Source organism: Choristoneura fumiferana, chromosome 6 (assembly GCF_025370935.1).
Source record: "Choristoneura fumiferana chromosome 6, NRCan_CFum_1, whole genome shotgun sequence".
NCBI classification, from domain to species: domain Eukaryota; kingdom Metazoa; phylum Arthropoda; class Insecta; order Lepidoptera; family Tortricidae; genus Choristoneura; species Choristoneura fumiferana.
Genome location: NC_133477.1, coordinates 21,475,005 through 21,498,977, shown reverse-complemented (window position 1 = coordinate 21,498,977; position 23,973 = coordinate 21,475,005). Strand labels below are relative to the sequence as shown.

At 35.7% G+C, this 23,973-nt stretch overlaps 1 protein-coding gene across 1 annotated transcript in view; it reads left to right on the top strand.

Annotated features, from left to right (window-relative positions):
* The first annotated feature begins 1,858 nt into the window (after positions 1 to 1,858).
* The window catches only part of LOC141429308 (uncharacterized), a 36,138-nt gene continuing 14,023 nt past the window's right edge, over positions 1,859 to 23,973 (top strand). Inside the window, exon 1 of the mRNA XM_074089605.1 lies at positions 1,859 to 2,834. Within this exon, the coding sequence (XP_073945706.1) occupies positions 1,909 to 2,834 (926 nt within the window). The 5' untranslated portion in view covers positions 1,859 to 1,908. The remainder of the gene's footprint in view (positions 2,835 to 23,973) is intronic.

The following is a 23,973-nucleotide window of genomic DNA, read 5'->3' as shown; positions in this document are numbered from 1 at the left end:
TTTTTTATTTCGTTTTGTATAGTGAGAAATCCGCAAAATTGTTGTTAAGTATAATTAGTCCCTGCTTTTTTTGCTGCCTCCATTTTTATAAAAAAGAAAAGTATATACGATGTAATTAAATTATGTATATGTAATTAATATCTAGGCGTATTATGAAGGTAATGATTATATCATGTACAGGGATATTTGGAAATAATTCCGATCCGCATTAGCGATCCCTTCAAACAGCGAACCTACTGTGTTAAAAATAAAATTAGTGTTAAATACTTGTGATGTATTATATATCATGCTTTAATGATATTGCGAATCTGTAAAAAATATACCTCGTTGAGTTTCTTGCCGGATTCTTCTCAACAGAGGTTTTTCCGAACCGGTGGCCTAAATTGAATAAAGATATTTTGACTTTGACTTTGTAGGTATCTACTACCTACTTGAAATAAACATTTTTGACTTCCTGTTACTTAATAATAATAATAAATATCATGGACACTTGTTATCAAATTGACCTAGTCCCAAACTAAGCAAAGCTTGTACCATCAGCCAAATAAGTGGTCTATCAATTTTTACACAAGTTCCTATCAAATGAATATGTCGCTCGTTGATAGACACGTCTATTGGCATTATTGTTTTATGACATGCAAACGATTATCAACTTTAGGGTGGCAGACCACATATTTGGCTGATGGTACTGTGGGTACTAGGCAACGGGTAAACATACTTTATAGATAAATATTACATAAAATACATATTAAAGTCTAAGACTCGTGAAAAACTATTCGTTATTTATGCAAATGTCTGCCCCAACCGATCGAACCCGGGACTCAAGCTTCATAGTCAATTAATGTAACCACTTAACTACCCGTTCGTTAAATCATATGAGATAATACAGTGAGATTTTACGTTGACATTTTTGTTTTTATGTACCTTGTTTTGTACTCTTATTTTTGTTTTGTTGACATTTTTCACAGTTTTGTGAAGTGAATTTTAATTTTATATTTAATTTTATAGTTTTTTGACATTTTAATTATTTTATTGTTAGTTTGATTAATTGTTTCTATCACATAAATTTGACTTAGATTTAAGTATATTCTTGTTTTGGTTTTAATTATTATTATTGAATTGAATCCTAATTTGACATTTTAAATTTATTTTTTATTCTCGCTGACAATTTATTATTTTTGTATACATTTGACGATCCTTTTGTGAATTTCTTGTAAATCTGTCATCTCAATCGAAGGAATTTGGGCACAAATTTGTGCCTCTGGGAGAGGACAGGTTAACTGACATGTGTTTATAATGTATTTTTTCAAAAGGTAATAAATAAATCTAATCTAATCATGAATTTTCAATTTTCTGCTTCTCTACTTTTACCGCCGCCTCCGTAAGCTTCTGCCTCGTGCAGGTGAGGCCTTCACGTCACTCAAAACGCCTCCGCTGCAAAACTAATTTCTACCATTCTACTAAAATATTTTATTTTTTACTATAAATAATCCGGGAACATTTAAATTTAGACGACTGTCCGAGGTACAACTATGGCCGAGGTACAACAGTTTCCACTACATTTAAATACAAGGACTTGTTTGTTACTTTTAGATAAAATCACAAACGTTATTTTTTACTTGCAAAATTACATTTTTTTATTTGTATAGTTATCCACATACTAAAATGACAGTTCTAACTACAAATAGTAGGAAAATTGCATCAAATCAAAATCCATTAAACCGAAACCTAACTCAACGTATCGCCCTATAGTTACGTATCTATCATAATCAGCGTGCTATCACAAAACAAAACACAAGCGATAGGCTTGTAAACAAACCGCGGCGAGCGTGCCTGAGTATGCATAAGGAGGGCGACGGCTCGGGCTGGCTCACTCCGCGCTCCGCCGCCAAACGCGCCGCACGCGTCATGATCGATTTCGCGCGCGCTTACGACCCGAACATGTGCGAGCTGTATCTCCCGCCCGCCGGCCTCGCACCCCCCGCGCCCGCCCGCCTCGACGACTTCAAACAAGTCTTCAACAAGGGCCCCCCTACCTACATCTACGGAAACTACTACAACGCTCCCTACGACGTATACGCCGAAGAAGAAACATCTAGCAATGTTTACCACAACCTCGTCACTTCCCGCGAGTATCCTCGCGATGAATGGAAATACAAGTACGTCGTCGACTGGAACGAGGATGAAAGCGTATCTTGGATCCTCGACACGGCATACAGCCTGGGCTTCAGCGAATACGACGTACCGTTCTATAATTTTAAAATCACAGGTCTTGAGCTAAGAAGTATGAAAAAGGAGGATATGCTGCATAGAATCGCGCATCCGAACGTGGATCCTAATTTATCAGCCAGAATGGGTGCTGCGTTGTTTGATAAGCTTCAAGCCCGCATCAATGAAGAGCTGCTGAGACAGTCATCAGTGCTGCGATACGCTGACAGTGATCCCTATCAGCAACAAGAGCCGGCGCATACAGTGCTAGACTTGGATTTGGACCACAAGAACAGATTGTACGCATCAGATTACAAACCAAATGACAGCAGCCTCCTCCAACCCTGTGACTCCAGCGACGACGCAGAAGACATATACGGCACTAGACATTCTGAGACTGCGTCACCGGTATGTTCTTATGGAAGTGATGCCAGCAAATCTGGAGACGAAGATGACAAGAGAAAGTTGTTCAAACGACCACCGGGTCGGCCGAAAGGAAGCGGCAGGAAAATCTGCAAGCGACCGAGGAGCGTATCGGTTCCAGAATTCCTCAGAAATCTCCTCTTCGACCCGAAGTACTGTCCGACGATAATCAAATGGGAGGATCACTCGAAAGGGAAATTCAGGTGAGTCTTGATCTTTAATCATCTTTAGTCATAGTCCTCGCGGTAATGCAGTGCAGCAAAAAGTGTGTCGTGACCGCGGCGTTTGTTCGCAGCCTCCGTCTGAGTACCATACCTATATTATGTATTATTTATCACGTCCGAGGCACGTGGAGACGCAGTAACACATGTTTTACAGCCACACCATTATAATAACCCAGCGATTGTTGGTGCTTTATTGACGCGGTCATTATTGGACATGTACGAGGAATGATTTCCATAGGATTTGCCTACGTTCGCCATATGCATATTTGCAACCAGAAAAACTCGACGATAATTATGGTGTAATTGGTCGGTTCTCCTTGAAGCAGGCTTCGATTGTGATGATCAATTAGTGCCTTAATGATTAGTACGCGATCGTGGCGCGACGGCGGCTCCGTTGACCTTATACCTCGCCCCATTTGTCATCAATATGCTAATAGCTATGCAAAACAATGACATTTTCATTAATCTATTATTTTTATCGTCCGGGCAATTTTATTCTGACTTTAACCCATATAAAGACGCCGTAAAAAGAAAATCTCGGTTGATATTTAGTGACCCTTCGCAAAATAAATCAAGCCAATGATACAAAAATTAATCTCCACACAATCAAACAATTATATTAACTTGTGTGGTACTCACGTGCTAATAAATATGTAAAAACACTTGGAAACCGGTTTTGCACATAACTGTGTGTATCAATAATGTATGAGTATACCGAGAAGCGTAAAAAATAAATTGAAACGAGAAAAAATGTGTCCATCGGTCTGTTAACCGGATGGTTGTTTTTTGTATGTTTTTGAACACGAGATTAGTTCGGACGAATATGCGATGCAAATCTTCAAATTGTTGCCTTTATTCGTCAATGCTGGAAATATTTTCTTGAAATTAATTCTTTAATACTTGATTTGTATCTTCTATAAATGACTTGTCATTTATCAACTACATAAGATTGCTTTTGTAGTGGTTATTCTCAAAATGTTTTCTTCCATATTTCGCCTTCATTCTTGTTGATGTTATATCAACAAATACGCCTAATTATCCTCCACATTTTCTTCTACCTTTACTACTATTATGAGAGTTTCTTCTAACTTTATTGTCTGAGAAACCTACTGATTTACTTCTAGTATTCCTCGAGTCGTCACTTGCCTTAACCTTGCCGGCTGTCCTCGCCAGCGGTTCGCATGTAGACATTGCAACCTTAACACCTTCATGCGACTTCACTTCTACTCACTCTTAATAAGAATCAGTATTCATTATCTCAAGAATACTTAAGTTGGGATGACGTTACGGAGTAAACAATTGCAATAATTGTAACTGAGTTGCTAGCTCGGGTTGAAGTTGAAGGTAGAGTTTTTACAGTTTTTTTTTTGTCAAATACTCATCCTACCGGTTGATGCCACTTGCAGTAAAAAACTTTGTTTTGCAACAATTTGAAGAAGACTAATTATATTTTAGCCATGGTTAAAATACCTCATGTTTACAGAATGAGTCGTTCTTTGGGATATTATGTGTCTATAGCATTAGCATGATTTTATTAAACAATGCTTTTTGGATTTCACTCAGAATATTTCAACAGGTGGCTTTATAGCTTACTATATTTTGACTGAACTCTATTATTTAAACAAACAACAAACAATGTTGTATCATGTTTAAAATTTGAACCTGTCTTATTCATCTCATGTGCAGTAAATGAATGATATTGACTTAGAAAAAGTCTGTAACCAAAAACATTCATGTTCAAAGTGTAACGCGCAAAGTGTGAAGTGTAATAGCGTGCCTTCATTTAAAATCGAAAATTCCGAAGAAAAACCTTTATGTATTTTAAACTCGCTAAAATCTAAAGAGATAATTCTGGTATAATTTTAAAACGATGCATAGTTTGGTATAAGAAATGTACGTAGGACTCAAAATATACAATATATTGTATACTAGAAAGGTTTAGGTACCTAATCAACTAGGTAAATGTAAACAAACTTAAGCAGCTAGATTTGGCACATTCAAGTATTTTAAACATTTTACTTAGGTATCTATCACTGTAATAAATGTATTACAGTGATAGATAAGTAACACATACAATATTCTAATGAGACTAATGTATTTGGATAAGTAATGGACGACCGGATGGCTAAGGACGACCGGATGGCTAAGTGGTTAGAGAACCTGACTACGAAGCTTGAGGTCCCGGGTTCGAATCCCGGCCGGTGCAGATATTTGTATGAATAATACGAATGTTTGTTCTCGGGTCTTGGATGTTTAATATGTATTTAAGTATGTATTTATCTATATAAGTATGTTTATCCGTTGCCTAGTGTCCATAGTACAAGCTTTGCTTAGTTTGGGACTAGGTCAATTGGTGTCAAGTGTCCCATGATATTTATTTATTTTATTTATTTATTTAAAAACAGAAATCTAAATGTTTAGATAGTTTAATAGGGGAATTTCAATATTTAAGACACCAATTGACGTTGTTTTGTTTACCTACATTTAGTTAATTAGCAACACCTTACAGGTATATCTACTTAATTTAATATTGATAAGTAATATCAATGATGAAAATAGGACAAAGTTTTGCAGTAGGAAAGAATTGGAACCCGATTAGGTATATATGTAGAGCAGTTCACTTAATAATATAGCAGGTGGTAGGACCTTAAACAAGGTCCGCCCGGATTGCTACCACCATCTTGATCGCTAATCCTGCCGTGAAGCAGCAGTGCTTGCACTGTTGTGTTTTGGCGTGGAGAGTAAGACAGCCGATGAAATTACTGGCACTTGAGGTATCCCATTAGGCCTCTAGGTTGGCAACGCATCTGCAATATCCCTGGCGTTGCAGATGTTTATGGGCGGTGGTGATCTCTTACCATCAGGAGACCCACTTGCTCGTTTACCATCCAGTCTAATAAAAAAAAAACTACCTACATATGAAGATATATACCTACCAATGCTTTTATAGCCTCGTGCTCATGGAAAAAAATCAAAACACTACACAAAAACATCTAGTGGAGAACAACCATAAAAACAAGATTTCATATCTACGTTACCACCCGAGGTGAATATGAAGACCGTATTATAATATGTTGTGTAGTAAAAAATAATATTTTATACTAAGAACTCGTTTTGCTTTTAAAATGTATTTTATGCAGACCCAGGTTTGGTCTGATGACTGGGACAACATTCTGACTGCAAGGTCGTTTATATACACATAACACAAGTAGAGGTATTTCTCAGCTGTATATAATTATATACTTCATATATTAATAAAATATAAGGCTTGGACTGAACGCCTCAAATAACTAAAATTACTTCTTGAAACTCGGCTTAAAAGTGACAACTATAGAAGGTGTACCAATAAAATATAATACAAAACAACGCAAATATGTACGCGTAAAGCTTACAAATATTGGTCAACTAATTTTAGGACAACATTGCGCCATATCATGTTTTGTACAAAGTAAGTTTTATTTTTAACCAGTCAAAAGAAAAAATAAGACAAAATAAAAGTTACATCTTATTCAATGTAATTAAAAAACAATGAAATACAAAGAGCTATATGGGTTGATAGTTTTTTTTCCAATTTGAAATGAGTCCAAACAGTATTAAATATAATGACCCGGATAACTCACGTCTTAAATCGAGTTTAGCTCGACATGTTTCGGGCTAATCCGTAGCCCTTCGTCTTCGGAGCAACGCGACTCAGCGGCTGCTGCAACACGCGCACTGCGCGCCGCCGCTCTGCTCGCGCGACTACCCGACGAAACTGACACCGGCACACAACTACCCGCGTTTTCATCATCATTACAACTGATCCAAACAGAGTCCAAACAGTATTTTTTTTACGTAAACGCTACGTAACAATGGTACGTAAAAATCGGCACGTAAACGACGGAGTTATGAGGTACGTAACTAACACAAAATAACCCTCGTTCAGCCAGTCGGGTAAAAAAAACCGCATTAAGAAACTCCTTTTTTGAACTCTGTAAAAAAATGAAAGAGAACATAACTAACGCTGTAGGGAACCCTCAACGTAATTTATACCTTCTATTGTTCTTAATGATCTAACAAATTCATTAACGATACTCACGGGCATAGATTAACATAACTATTAGCTTAAGCATAACCGTTGGATTTATTTAGAGAAGCAGCATTCATAAGTGCTTGTTGTAGCCTGAATTGAATAAAGATATTTTGACTTTGACTTTGACTTTGACTTTGACCGTATTGGATGTCAATTTTTGCAGCTACGTATATGTTATATATGTATGCAACACGAGCCCAACCAGTTATGTAACGTTTTACACAGAATTGCTATTATTTACATACATTTTTATAACAAATATATACTACTAGTACACAAAGAACTATTTACTTGGCACTACAAGGTTAACTCTGCTGTCGTAAGTACCACAAATACCGTAATAAGGCAACAAAATTGTATTTATACATTTTTTTCCCAGCTGCATACAAAACTTTGTACACCATTATATTTTAATGTGACTTTAAAAACTTTTTAATTAAAGTTTGGTTCCGACCTCAAAAGGAAAAACGGAACCATTTAATCACTTTGCGTCCGTCTGTCTGTCTGTCTGTCAAGACCCTTTTTCTCGGGAACGCGTGGAGGTATCAAGCTGAAATTTATATCAAATACTGAGGTCTACTATCCCTTGGAACTGTGAAAAAACTTCTACACCAACGCAATAAAAATGCAGCCGTGTATGCTGCAAATTACCGCAAATTTTCGAAACTCGCAAGGGAATCAAAACCTACAGGGTACTTCCCGTGAACTCAGAATCTTGAAATTTGGTATGAAGGTAGCTATTATAACACAACCAACTAGAAGTCTGAAAATCTTGATTTTTTTATGTCTGTCTGTAAATATCAATGACCAATATAATCTGACCCCACACTGCGTACATTTTACTTAAGAGTAGGGCTCTGCACACACCGGATGTATTAAATCAAGGAAAAAGCGAAAAAAAATATCTTCAAAACACGATTCCCGTTTACTTACATACCTATAAATGTGTACGGAACCCTCGGTGCGCGAGTCCGACTCGCACTTGCCCGTTTTTTTATAATAAACATAAACAGTTTTATCGAAAATACAAACTGAGACATGGATGCACAGAAAAACCAGAAAAAGAGACCACCGCGGGGAATCGAACCCAGGTAATCAGCAATCCGTACTGTGTGCTATAACTCCTACACCACCGCTGGACAGGAATTTAGACACGAATTTTTCCTATGCATACATATCTCAGGTTGCTTATTTCTACTACGCTACATATGCAGCAGCACTAGCGACATCTATGTTCCGCTCTCATCGAGAGACGTCACATTCTTTCGGAACTAACCGCTCACCCAGACAAGAGATGTCATCACTAAGCAATCAAATTATTATATATTGCATCAGCAGTAGTAGAAATAAGCAACCTGAGATATGTATGCATAGGAAAAATTCGTGTCTAGATTCCTGTCCAGAGGTGGTGTAGGGGTTATAGCACGCAGCACGGATTGCTGAGGAACTGGGTAGCGCTGGACTCTTTTTCTGGTTTATCTGTGCATCCATGTCTCAGTTTGTATTTTCGATATGGTTTCACGGGACCCGTAAAAGTAACAAATTTGGAGTTGAAATAAAAATACAAAAAGTCTCCAAAAACCAATCATAATAAACAGTTTTCTTTTGTATGTACAATGCTAATAAGATTCTTTGTGGTCATCAAAATGGCGCTCCGGTCAGCTCCGGTCTCTTCAAAATAAATTGTACAAACAGTATCTACCAACCTCAGTCTTTATTAAACTAATATTATCTTAGCAGACATTAATAGTACACACGAAGTCAAACAAGTCATTGAAAAAGATTTTTATATATGTTTTTGCGTTTTGTTTTTGCATCACGTCACGTTTTTGCATCTCATCGGTCTATTGTGATTCTGACTGATCAGTAATGCTGGCTGACTAGTCAGTTCAATCAGGCAAACAAGGCCATACATATGAAAGAAAAAAAACCCAAGTTGTAGATTGTATGCAAGATATCTACACGGCTAGAAGATAAATAAACTTACCAGCACTTATAAGTTTCGAAACCCATTTCAAAGTTTTATATATCAAAAACGTCTGTTTTTTTTTTATAGAACATATCTAAGAACTATCACAGATCACAGGGAAATTCACTTTCACGTAAAACAAAATCTATAAAATTTGTCTACAAAATCTAAATAATGTTTTTACTATTCATTATTATTCTTATTCGTATAAAAAAATGTGGTTGACATTTTACTGTATTCCGATGACTATTATACATTACATTATTTGTAAACATTTGACAAACCTTTTTTGAATGTCTTATAATTGCCTAACTTGTGTTTATAATGCATTTTTAGAAGATAGTAAACATATCTATATACTCGTATCTATGAAAGTTGTTGACGATAAAAATAACCAAGATAACCAATATTATTACCTCTACCGATTCGCTTATTTTGATTAAACAAACTCGATTATTTCGTCATTGAAAAAATACAAATGAAATCAAAGTAAATAATATAAGCATTATTTTGTGTACAGGTGTTTTACTACATCACTCATTTAAACTGCTTTATGAAAACCAAATCTTGTCAAATGGTTATAACCTACTTGATTGTTTACGTTGATAGTTCGAGTAGTCCCTGGAACCAGTTCAACTACGGACATAAGTATGAATATCATACATAATTCATAATAATTCATGCGAGCCAAAAATGATGATTTTTGTCGGTAATCTTTACCTGTTTTTCTAATTCAGTAGCTATCTACTAATTATAACGATTGTTAAGTAGTTGATGGCGTCGCAGATATGTACGGTCGAGTGCAAAAACTTGTAAGCAAAAATCTAATCAAAAATATCTGAACACGACTCTATTGTTAACGGCGTAGAAGCGTGTTCAGATATTTTTGATCAAATTTTTGGTCGCAAGTTTATGAACTCGAATGTAGTACATGGAAACATTTTTTTTCATTAGTGTACTAGTGGTTGTAAAAGTAATACGTTTTATATGGAATAACTGAGATTCATACAGTAATATAATATTACAAAATTGTTAGTAATAAATGCTCCAAATAAGTGCTAGTAAGTAACGTCTCAATAGTCACTCCTTTGTCAAATGGACTGCCATACAGTGAGCAAGGTAAGGTTCATCCAGTTTATCAGCAGCTATTATATCAGAGCTATTAAATTGATTGTAACAATATTATTAATTGTAATAAACTGAACTGTGAGGTAATTAAGTACGTGACATCACCTGTTATATCGATTTTGGGTGGTTTATAATACTTCTTTATAATACTTTCAACTCCTATCACTGATCATCGTGTCTATTGGCGTATTGATTTCTCAATTTCATTTTGGAAAAAGCGCTACCAGGGAATCATGACAACTTTATAGCTTCCATTATGCCCACTTGACCTCTCCCCTTAGCTCCGGTCAAAAAACTATTATTTTTTAATTATTCAATTAGGGAGGGGGCAAGGGGCGGCGCCTTGCACCGGCCTCGTATAGATTTTTCTTTTTTCTTTCACTTCCTCTCGACGTTGCTACGCGCCGCCCAAGGCCTTCACTTCCGGTTCCACCCTGTTTCAAGATTCCCTGAAAACGTACGAAAAAAGTGACATTAATTAATTTGGATCTTAATTAAGGGCCTTAAATAAAATGTAATTCTGGAGGACACTGGGGCAGACAGCTTTATTTTTTACAGAAATTTGATGATTTCTAGTTCCTTCGTTTGTTGATATATTTTATCTACATCCATATCATAATATGTTCAGAGACAATAAACAAATTACCTACATTAAGAAACTTCTATCTGTGGTTGCATCTTAATGTTTACATTAAAGTACCGTTAAGAAATACTTTAATTACATTTAAATTTCGAACATCTTAAAAAACAAAAATCATGTTTGGTTGCGATAATCGAATTAGTCGATTCGTAATTTCATTAAATAATAAAATTATTGTTCCATACATTTTTTGAATCACGAATATTACAATCGATTTAAGAATCAAAATCGACTCAAGTCTAGATTGTTTATGAATTAAAAAAACCATAACTGAACACTGAACGTATATCTGAGCATATTGTAGAAAACTTATGATATATGCATGTAGATAAAATTATGTATGCGACTGTACATAATAAGACATTAAAACACTCATGAGATAGTATTATACTACTCGCGATAGCTCGTTGTACCTACTCGTATACAGCCTCACTCATATTTTAATGCCTTTCATTATGTATCAGCCAAATAAATAACTATTACAATGTGATTACAATACTTCTCCACATATGTAACCTCAAAAGCAGCTTGTCATAGGACCTTGTTATATTACAAATTCGACACATTTCAAACTGTCCCAATATTGTTAGTTTACTGCGACAAAAGCACTGAGGGATTCGGCTACTTCTGCCATTAACTGCAGGTTATGTATAAACTTAAGTTGGTCGTAATGAGAATCAGTAGATAAATCGCTATAACCATCAGGCCGCCGACCAATCAGTCTTTTTCCAAAAGTTTGAAGCTATATCAACTAAACTTTCAAAAGTTTGCTGGAAAGCTTTGGATGTCATTGCATGCATGTTACGATTATTGATGCCCATTGCTTACCTCAGAAAATCTGTGTATATGTCGGCGGCCGATCGTAAAATCCGCCAGATCACGAAATTCCTAGGCATATCGTGAAATGGCGCCATTTCATGATATGCCTAAAAGTTGGCCAGGCATATCACGATGTGCCTGAGAAACAATACGGCAGACCGATTAGAGCAACGCATTCATCGATATTCCTAGCTCTGTACTGGGCACATCGTGATATGCCGAAAAAAAAAAAATTAGGTACGACGAGCGAAGCGAGGAGTGGTTAGTATGAATTGTGACCATGTGATATGCCTAGGAATTTCATGATCTGCCTAAACTGGCCAAATCATGAAATGGCGGCGTTTCATGATATGCCTAGGAATTTAATGATCTGCCTAAACGTCACTAGGCAAATCGTTAAACGGTAAGTTTTGAATGATATATGGCGGATGTCCCTTAGACAATTCATGAAATGGCGCCATTTCACGATATGCCTAGGAATTTCGTGATCTGGCGGATTTTACGATCGGCCGCCGACACATATACCTGTGTTTTCTGTACTGCTTACTATGTGTTTGTGTGTAATAAAGAGTTATTGTATTGTATTGTATTGTACCTATTGATCAAATCTAAAACTATTCTTAATGTTTCATCATCTTTAGCAAACAAAAGTCCCACAGCCGAGCCCATGCCTCCTCTAAGAGTAATTTTGATACCCGTTCCAAATTATCAGTAGCTTCTTCGTATTTTGTCATATCAATTCCCGATAATTTGGAAGTCGATATAAAAATATAAGTGCAGATTGCTGTCTGCTTGTGCGAATCATACCTGATAACGTCAAATAACTATTATACTATGCGAGATTAGATTAAGCACATCCTTTCCTTGTGGCTTTAATACACTTTAATAGAATTGTTTTTGTTAGAAACAAGGGCAATGGCGGTATACTCCTAGGTTCAAAATTGTCAGATGAGAACTTATACAAACTTACTGATTTCGAGTATATACCGATAAAAATAGGCCAAATAAATAAGTATTTAGTAATTGTATAAAATAAATGTTTATTTTACATGCCAATGACAAAAAAAATTGAAAGAGTAGCCTGGAAAAGGTTTTTTGTATCAATTGCTAATAGTAGCTAATAGAAATAGTAACATTGTAATTTTTTTTTGCAATAAAGTTGTTAGAAATAATAATGTGATAAACAATTTTGACCTGTTTTTACTGAAACAATTAATCCGACTGCGAAGAAGGAGGGTTATGTTTTTGACGCGTATGTATGTATGTAATATGTATGTATGTCTATTCCTATGTCCTCTCGTAATTACTCAACGGCTAAACCTATTTTGATGGCGGATTTTTGGCGCCAAATTGTAAGTTTTCGAAAAATGTTTTTTATTCAAACCTATGGAATAGGATATCAAATGAAAGCTAATAATTAGCCCATTCTAAATATATAAGGACTGTAATAGTTTTAATCTACCATTTTCACAGAACTATTAAAAAAGAGTGAAATAAAACAATAAATTTAAAAAATCAAAGTTCAACAGTCGGGACCCATTAGGTAAGAATTTTTGAGCGTCATTATTTAAATGGGTCCCAACTGCTACTTAACAAAGCTCTAGCCCACTAGACTTGTTTTCTTCTTTTTCGTATTTTTTAAGGTAGTCGGGTTTTTGATTTTTTAAATTTATTGTTTTTATAATTCATTACTGGGACATATAAAATCATAACCATAGCAATATGCATCATAATCCACATCATAATTTAACTGTTAGTGTTAGTATACAGGGTGTCTTACAATTCGGAAATATTTCAGCAGGTGGTTGGATTTGATTGAACACCCTTATGACTGTGTTTTTTTTTAATGGTTCACACATGTTTCTGTAAATTGATCAATGTACACAGTGTACCGCGTCAAAGCCATGACTGCACTTGGATGAAATTTTTCAATAAAAAACCATAACATGGGCGTTGAAAACAAACTAACACAAACCTTTCTGAAATAAATCAGAAAAACCTTAGTCACCTTCCTTGTAAAATTGTTATTTATTTTATAAAAAAATAATCTTCATTAAAAAAACAGGCCAAGATTATTGATATTTTTAAAGTCCCGTACCCAAAGTAGCAGTAGTCCCGTAGTTTTAGTCTTAGTTATAGGTGGTACTTATGGAGCCAAAATAAACCTTTCTGTCTTTCAAAGGGTAAAAAACGGGACCCTATTACTAAGACTCTACTCTCCATCCGTCCGTCTGTCACCAGGCTGTATCTCATGAATCGTGATAGCTAGTTGAAATTTTCACAGATTATGTATTTCTGTTGCCGCTATAACAAAAAATACTAAAAACAGAATAAAGTTGATATTTAAGGGGGCTCCCATACAGTAAACGTGTTTTATTGCTAATGTCTAATGTTGTATATAGATAACTAGCTTTTGCCCGCGGCTTCGCTCGCGCAGAGTTGGTGCTTAAACCTTTTTCGATCCCATAGAAACCATACATTATTTCGGTATAAAAAGTAGCCTGTATGTTAATCCAGAGTATGTATTACTTGTATGCAAAATTTCATACAAATCCGTTCAGTAGTTTTTGCGTGAAAGAGTTACAAACATCCAAACATCCATCCATATAAACTTTCGCATTTGTAATATTATTAAGATGGTACGGAACTCTTGGTGCGTGAGTCCGTTTCGCACTTGGCCGGTTTTTCTATTTCCAAAAATATACGAAGAGGTGGCTATTTTAATACACAATTGACCCATAATAGCATTAAAAGCCTTTAACACATTGTACTGGGATTACTTCTAAGATGATTTCTTCCCGGTTTACCAAATTTATTATTGTAAAGGAAATAATAGAAAATTATACCGAGGGATTTGCTGCCGTTGGTAGCCTACGCACTATTTTTATGAATAAGGAAAATAGAAAATTCCTTGGCCTATTTTTAATTTGGGCCACTAGTTATCGTTGCATGAAGTGGATGGATGAGAAATATAGATTTGGTTCCTTATTTTTTATGCATTGTACTCGTAAATGAGGGCGGAAAGCTATATTGGGAAATACTATTTTGATATGAGTCCATTTCTTGTTTCGGTGGTTTGTGTGAATGATTATTTTGGGTGTACTGCCTTTTCGGCGAAATATGTTTCGCCAAATTTCACTTGGCAACTCTTTCGCCAAAGTTTCATGTGGCAAACCAATCGTTGGCATAACTTTACTTCGTATATGTCTTATTCCGCCACATTTTTATATTGCAAAATTTTACTTCATCACACTTTTATGTGGCAAATAATTATGTAGCAAATGATTGGCTTAGGAAAATAACAAATTCTCAAATAACATTTAGCCAATTTTTAAATTGCAAAAGTTTTATTTTAAAATTTGTGCGAGCAAGACGGCTTGGATAGTTTAGGTTCAGAAGGCTAAGACGGGAGCGAAGCGGCGCGTAGCTCCCACCTTAGAATTCGATGTTAGGTTTTTTTTTGTAGCAGCCAGGATAACTGCTACTAGGAAAGTAGGTTGGATGCCATTCAATATGTTGCTAATTTAAGGTATGCCAAACAATACATTTGACCAAAACATAAATGACATCTTAAAAAAATCCCAGATAATAATTTGCATAATAATAATTTATCAAAATAGTTTGGGAGCTAATAATTTGCGAAATAATTTTCACCGAAACATTAGTAAACCAGTTTTTTGTGATAGTGCGGTAATAGAGCTTGTAAATGAATAATAACTTATGAATGCTAATGAAAAAGATTACTAAAAAAAAACTTAATTTGTAGTCAAACTGAAAATATCAGTTTTCTAATTAAAATTAACACGCATAAACATAATTTTTCACTGTCAAAGTTTTTGCGGTAACACTACGAAGTTTTACATTCCGTCTTATAATAAAGTAACATATAAAAAATTAAAATATCTATAGGTCACATAATTAATTGCAATCAAGCATTGTAATTTTATACAAAAAAGCCAACGCCTTTGAAGCAGGTCGTGGGTTCGAACCCGGACTTAAACCTTTAAGTTTTTCTTAATTCGTGTATCCAATAACAAAGAAGAAAAACATCGCGAGGAAACCAGCAATTTTGCATACTAGAAAAGATTTAAGAGTAGGTTTAATAGTGAGTTTCCAATCCGAACTAGACCTGCATGGGAACAGCCAGGATCTCTTTTTCTGAGACGAGATCTGTGCGCAGGCCGAAGATGGCCTAAGTATCTACAGCACTAAGTTATATTGTTAACAACGCACGAAGAAAGTGAACATGCTTAACCTATCACGCTACCCACAATTTTCCGAAACAAAAACCCCTCAAACATTGCAAAACAACCAAGAAAAATACGTAGTACTACGGCTCAGCCCCGCCGTTGCCACGGCAACCCCGGGATGCCTCAGTCACGTGTCACGAGCATTTCCGCTCTTTTTCTCGCGTTTTTTCCCCCCAGGGGGGGCGGGTGGTTGGGGGGCTCGTGTACGCGACTTAATTGCGTCTGTGAGTGTGGTCCGCAGAAATTAGAGCACGTGTAGCGCGGGGACAGAGGCTGGCCAGATATTGCGTTGGCCTTTTAAAATTGAAAGAAAATAAAAGAAAACATTTGTTCGTTACAACATTCAAAATAACCTAAACATAAAAAAAAATTTTTAATACAAGCTATTTTTGCTGACTGTACTTTTTGTTGACTGCACTTGCATTGTCACCCAAACTAAAAAGTCGATGCTATTAACCGTTGAAGAGTTCCGGGATGTCACTACTTGATTATTGTATTGTCACGTGATTTACATAAGTATGCCTTATTTCAAGTCAATCCGATTACTGGAAGTTGGTCGAATTTAACTTGCAAGATTTGACTACAGACAGACAGACAGACAACGGGACAGGTGAAACTAAATAAAAACTTGTAAAAAGAAAAAGAATTTAAAGTTCGTATGTCAGGAAATGGTCCCAAATCAGCAAAAAACTGAATTAAAATGAAATGGTCAACTACTGAATTGGAGGATTTTAAATGACGACATGGAATTTGGCCGTGTGTGAAGGGGAACAGATGGCCGTTGGGAAAGTTCTCAGATAAAGACCGTGGATTTTATGGGATCGAATCAGAAATGAAGAGGTACGTAGAGGAACGAGGGCCATAGACATTTAAGTGAATTAAATGCCTCGAATAGAGACCGCAGATCGGTAAGCACAGCGTAAAGTCAAAGTCAAAATATCTTTATTCAATTTAGGCTAAAACAAGCACTTATGGATGTCAAAAAAAAACCTCTGTTGAGAAGAATCTGGCAAGAAACTCACCCGAGGTATATTTTTTTAAACAGATTTACAATATTATTAAAATATCTATACACCACAAGTATTTAACACAACTTTATTTTTAACACAGTAGGTTCGCTATTTGAAGGGATCGCTAATGCGGATCGGAATTATTTCCAAATATCCCTGTCCATGATATAATCATTAACTTTATAATACGCCTTAGATATAAATGTCTTCTTGACAATAGATCTGAATTTAGTATCTGTTTCATTTATAATATTTTTTGGAAATGTATTATAAAAACGTGTGCAATTTCCCAGAAACGACTTTTTGGTTTTAGCCAGTCTGTAAGACAGTGTTTTAAGTTTGACCGCTATGTGTGTTTGTCTGTCTGTTTGTGGCACCGTGGCTCTTAAACGGGTGGACCGATTTGAATGCGGTTTTATTTAAAATCAAGGTTTCTAGCGATGGTTCTTAGACATGTTTCATCAAAGCGGTTCAGTTGTTTTTGAGATATTGAACTTTGAAGTGACAAAGTCGGGGGTTTTCCTACTTATTGTTGGTAAGGTTATCTTTACGAAACATAAAGCACTTTATAAGCAATGGTATTTAATTAGGCTGAACTGAAAAACAATTTAATATGTCAAGTATTAATAAAGGTCACAAAAGCTGCTAATTACGAACTTAATACGGTTTGATAAGCTACTACTATAATAATACAACTATATGAATTTATATTTCTTGTGTGTTGTTTACTCGACTTGGCCAATTAGTGGTCGCGTTGGTTAATTGTATTGTTTTACATTTGTTGTTGATTTTATACAATCGGACTTAGTATAGTATAATTATTTATGAATTTAAGGAAATAAGTAATGTTAAGAAAGGAAAGAATTAACTAATTCTGCAATGGTTAAAACCATCAAGAACACTTTATGTGATTTAGTTTAGTTTAATTTGAAATAATATTTACATTTTGTTAGACGTCTTATATCTGGTAGCATGATGAACGGTTGTGTTTTTCTGAAGTTGAGCTCTGGTTGAGTTCGAAACGCGTCAGTGTAGTGTGGTGGTGGTGATAGATGGGTTTGTGTGATTTGTGTGTGTTTTTACAGTGTGGAGGTGTAAGAACTGTATCAACATACTTTTCTTGCATAAACATTGCTATCATAATTTAAGGTCGCGGGTGAGCGAAGTATTTGCTTTAATTCATTGATATGAACCTCCGCAAAGTAACGCCTGATTCAGTAAATTACATTATGCACTGTTATCTGTATTTAATAACACACTTCCCCACTTAATAACTAACCAGGCAAGTTGACTAATAGCTTGTAAAAATATTCCGCACTCTCTGAACACCAAAGTACTCTGTCTCCCTGCACCAGAGTCCCTGTAACATTTCTTTTTCGTGAAAATCTATTTATAACTAGGGCAGCGCGCGCTTAAGGTTACGCAAACCGATCCCAATCTTCCCCTTACAAAATAAAGTTCAAATTCGCTCGTGAACACCGCAATGCGTAGATACGTATACATTTTTTTCTCATAGTGGCTCTATTATATTGATTAGTAAGCCCCCCCCTTCCGGGGGAGGTGTCTTTGTGCGATTTTTCTCGGCTTTCCTTTGTTTTTCATCTTGTACTTGCGAACTAAAATCGTGAATGAATGCTTGTGTAGGTTAACGCTGGAATAAATATATCCCACTTATTAGTTTTGACGAAATAAAAACACAGCCTGTGAGGCAATTCAATGGTGTGTGTGAAGTTCGTAATTCGCACTAGACCTGCACGGGAATTACAGCACAAGTCCTCTCATCATCATTGAAATCATCACAATAAAATAAAATAACAAATTCGTGAAGTAAATGAACCACAATGAACGACAACTCTCCACTACATCCATCGGTTGCCCCGACTCCCGCGATGTCGTCAGTCCTAGTGGGAGCCTGCCAACGCCTCGCCTTTCGGTTCGTTGTCGCCACTCGAGAAGCTTTCTCCCCTATCGGTTATCCGTTCTTTGAGCGATTCAACTTGCATTTTCTTCAACCCATATGACATTTCTATTCTTCTATCGACACTTTGTATCCCTCGGTAGTTGTTGTTGACGAGGCTATTCAACACAGAACTATAAGGTCATCGACATAGCTCAGAGAATTGGCAAGTTGAAGTGGCAGTGGGCTGGCCGTATCTGCCGAAGAACTGACCACTGGTGGAGTAAACGAGTTCTAAATTGGAGATCGCGTCTCAGTAAACGTAGTGTAGGACGCCCTCCGGCCAGATGGAGTAACGATCTGCGAAAGGCTGCTGTTAGAAGTTGGATGCGTCAAGCCGAGGACAGGGCGCAATGACGCTCATTGGAGGAGGTCTATGTCCAGCAATGGATTTCTAATATGCTGATAATGATGTTAGTGTTTTTGATCGAAATAAAACTAAATATCAACCTAAACTCAATTTTAAGCCTAGTAGTCAACCCAGATATTGAAAATACTTATCAAACCTGTATCCAAGTCATCAATGGTTCGAATTAACGCGACCTCAAATATTTGCACGGCGGGAATTCCCTGCAGTAGTCACGGACACACTCACGCGCAGCGCACACAGGCGCAGTGTTGACGAGTGGCTGGAAAACTTTGGATCAGACTCATTTAGAAATGACCAGAGAATTATTTATTTATTTCAAAAACATTACACAGTATGACACCTAGACCATTTTTTTGATGCTTCACTGCTGGGAAAATGGTTTTTTTGATCCGCTCTCGTTTATGGAACGTAGATACATGGATTTAGTAATCTAAATTGAAACAAATAGAGCATAAGATGTTATAATTAATATGTAGAGGCATCGAGAAAAATGTAAATACGATTGGTTATTTGGAGTATTTTTTATTTCAACTCTAAATTTTTGATTTTTACGGTCATCTCGTAAAACCATATCGAAAATTCTGTATTCGTGTCTGTACTCCTGTCCAGTGGTGGTGTTGGGGTATGGAACACAGCACGGAATGCTGAGGACCTGGGTTCGATTCCTAGCGCTGGTCTCTTTTTCTGGTTTTTTTGTGCGTCCATGTCTCAGTTTGTATTTTCGAAATGCGAACACCTACATTGACTGGTGGGTAGTGGCATTGAAAATAATACATGTAAATAGATATTTTTGACGTCTTGATAACGTACATACAAGGTGGTTATTTAGTAACCATCTAAATTTTGATAAGTAATTCATATAAATAATTCAGTTTGATAATTAAAAACATGTAGAGATGTAGCGAATAATGTTTTGCCATCTATTGCCATGGAAAAGTTCGTATTTATCATGTGTTCTCAACTACCTTACAGAGACTAATTAAGAAAGCAATAGCAAAACATTATTCCCTAGATCTGTATTTTTTTTTTATTTCATACTAGCAAAACAATACAATACAAAGAAACGAAATATCGCAATTTGGATGATGTAGTGAGTTAGGTTATGTTGAATGTCATTGACCTTCTGACAGATGAATAAATAATACTCAATAAGTCACCATTAGTATAGCAATCGTAATTCACAGTAAAATATATATGCGAAAACTACTTTAATTAGACAAGGTTTGTTTATTAAGGTAATTTGGCCATGTTGGATTTAGATCAATTTAAGCAATTGCCTATGACGTGACGTAAGCAGTTGCGCTGGCGCCGTCCCGCGTTATGCGGCGTACATAACGAACAGAAACTGATATATTTTTATTTTGAGTTTCCATTGAAAATTTTCTGTTAAACAAAATACTTATAATGTAGTACGAGTCATTGGCGACATTACGAGACATTGGCGGTATCAAGTTGGTAAAGTAAGTAAATTTAAAAAAATATATGTAGTCATTTGAAATAATGAAATTAATGAAATATAAATTTGTGGTTATGTTTTACTAAAAAATACGTAAAACTAAAGCATATTTTGATACTTACTTCACTAATGAAATAAAACTATTTTCATACCTTTTCTGTATATGAAATAACAACATTTTCGTTTTTTTTTTCTGTAATCTACACATTACTATTAAAAAAAAAGATTAATTAATTACCTCTCTTTCTGTTTGCAAAACAGAAACAGTTTTTCTTTAAATTACAAAATATATATTTATGACTCTATCACCTTGGATACCAACAGTATATCGCGGCACAGGCAACGCCTATCTACAACGAAATAAAAAACGTCAGATACTATACGTATAATTATACCGCGGTGTGAGCGAAACAGCATGAGGAAAACGTAAAAATAATTGTAAGAGAAGAGATTATAGCTATCACTAAATCTGTATCAATTGATTGACATAATATATCATTGATGTATATGTTTTTTGACGTTTTATCAGCTTTTCTTTGTAATTGAGATTTGTCATTAATTATCTGGCTATTTTAAGCGAAAATTGATTGTATCAACATTTTGTTGTATCATCATATAATTTAATATGTCTGGTTGGGTCGTTAATAAACCATTGTGATGCTAGTTTTACTAACAACAAGCAGATAGTCAGCCAGATGGACAATGAAGTGATACTATATTTATTTTGAGACGCGGAAACAAAAAAAAGTTCACCTGCATTTAGAGGCGTTAATTACTGGATTACGAACATTTAAGTGGCCGTTTTGGGTTACGACCATCTTTGGTAATAGCCCAAACATGGTCTTAATGTATGCAAAATTTCAATTACGTCCGTGCAGTCATTAAAGCTTCATTGAACCCCAAACAAAAGTACCGACAGTACATTATTTACAACATCAATAGAATATGTTACATATATGTTTGTATACAAGCAAAAAGTAATGAAAATTAAGAATAATAATGTTAGCCAGAAAATGGACGAAAGCGGAAAATTATTCATCTCTTTCGACCAGGGGTTTCTTTATTTTTAAATCATCAATCACAACTTAGGCTATATGTTGCACAGATGTACTGTATATGCAGTATACTTATATCTAAAACGTGTTCTGAGAGCCAAAGAACTGGTTGGAGGGACTTTTGTAGCTATGCGAGATCGCAGATCGTTAAATGACGTGTAAATATAATAAAGAACTATACAAACTTGCTTTATTCTTGGCTAAATTACACGTCACTTTAAGGTTAACATTAAAATTAAGTGTTCATTAACATACTAGTCGGTGCCCGCAATTTCGCTTGCGTCCCGGAACTTTCCATTTTAAGTATGAGAATTTAAAACAACCTACATACTTAGGTATACGTTTAATAGGGATGATATAGCTTGTTTTAAATGTAATTAGTTTGACATAATTTTATACATATTTAACGTGACTTGAGTGTTTGTTATATTGAAAATACAAACTGAAATATAGATGCACAGATTAACCAGAAAAATAAGACCATCACTGGGAATCGAACCCAGGTCCTCGGTATTCCGTACCGCGTGCTATACCGCTACACCACTGATGGTCACTGGTGGTGGTGTTTGTTATATCTTGGTTTTAACTACATGTATTTATGACCATTTGATGGCATTATTAATAAACAAGATTAACATCTAAATATTTAATTTTTGTAATGTATTTTGTTAATTAATTACTTTTAAATCTCCACCGACTCCACCTAACATATTTTTTGTGAAAAAATATTTATTCATTAATTTAGTGACATACCTACTTAAAAATCATTCCTACAAATACAAATAACCAAAGTTTACTTCTTTATTTATTTCAATGCATTTCTTATTTATGATGTTCTAAAAACCTTGTGTGGATTTCCCAATTGTGATTACCTAAATGATTGTTACCTAAATGATTTATAGAAGGAAGTTATAAACAGACGCTATGGAAACCCAATCGCCCTAGCGTGATACGTCGGTGTTCGCCGACACCGTAAAAGGCGGTTGTGTTTCCCAGTCTGCGTCACACCCATTCAGAAAGTAGCCAACGGCTTTAGAACGGATTCTACGTAGATGATGTTATGTAAAACATGAATAACGTGTGCAGCAAGGTTTAAGAGACAATAGGGTTCGTTTGGTAATTTATGGTATTTTAAATTACTGTCTTAGCCCGTAGCTTTATTTTATTTCTGTGACAGGCCAACTGGCGCTAGTAGCGTCTGGTTCGTTTGACAGCTTTGACATTAGTGTCACATTTGTGATTGGTCATGTAACTTAATGAGGCAATCACTACAAGAACTTTAACGCCAAACGGATCTTTCGATAATAACGCCATCTAGCGATATTTTGCTTATCAATAAACCCTTATATAAACAAGGATTACGTTACGTTCCTGTTGGATTGTGAGTTTTACTTGAATCACAATCACAAGTTCTAAGTTTGTAACCAGCTAGCCGGTCGGAGAAATAAACAGGCGTGTGTTTACAAAATAAAAATATAATACAAAAGGAAAATATATACAATTATTTCAGCCAGCACTGCTCTTGTAGATAAATTAAAAAAAAAACACTGGCCTGAGACTTGTAGGACAGGTAGGGAAACAGGGCAGAGTGTTAAGGTAGCCTCGGAGCGTCCAGTAGCGCTGGCGATCTACTCCGAGGCAGTGGAGCGGAGTGAAAGTGGAGATGGGAAGAACAGCAGGAAAAAGGAAGGGCTAGAATAAAACACCCTGCTTTACTGCTTGCTTGCAGCACCCATCCAAGTCTCGTTTTAGCGTCGGGCCAGAGAAAAAAAGCTAACGAGACTTGGATTAGGTTTTACAAAATATAAAATAAATAAATGTTAGAAATAATATTTAGGATACCTGCGCTAGGGGCAGCCCTTACTTCACAAGTAGCTCAGTGAGATATTTAGCTATCAACGAGTAAAAGTACTATTTGTTTCCATTAAAGAAATCAAATTTCGGCTTATGCCTTGCCAAATAGTAGAGCCAATGAAAAAACAAAAGAGTACCTATCAATAATTTAGAATTTAGAATATTGTTCTTCTGTAAGCGGCCAGTTGCGCACCGCGGAGGTTCCATGTTACAAGTTCTCGTCACGAGTGAAACGACAGGTGTTTTTCCGACATCAAAATATAACGTCTTGTTAGTTACATCACTTTTACACACAAATTATAATGTTATTGTTTCTAAACTTGGGTCATTTACGGAAATAAACACAACAGTTTGTTTTACTGACAACTCGATTTTCACTTACATTATTTCAGTTGCGTTTGCTCAACGCCTTCTGCTTGATTTATGAAATAATAAAGTCATAAAAATAGTCGATTTTATTTCAAATTTGGTTTTAACTAGTTATCATTCTAAGTTCGTGTTGATAACTGGGCCAGTAAATGTATCTGTATCTGAAGAT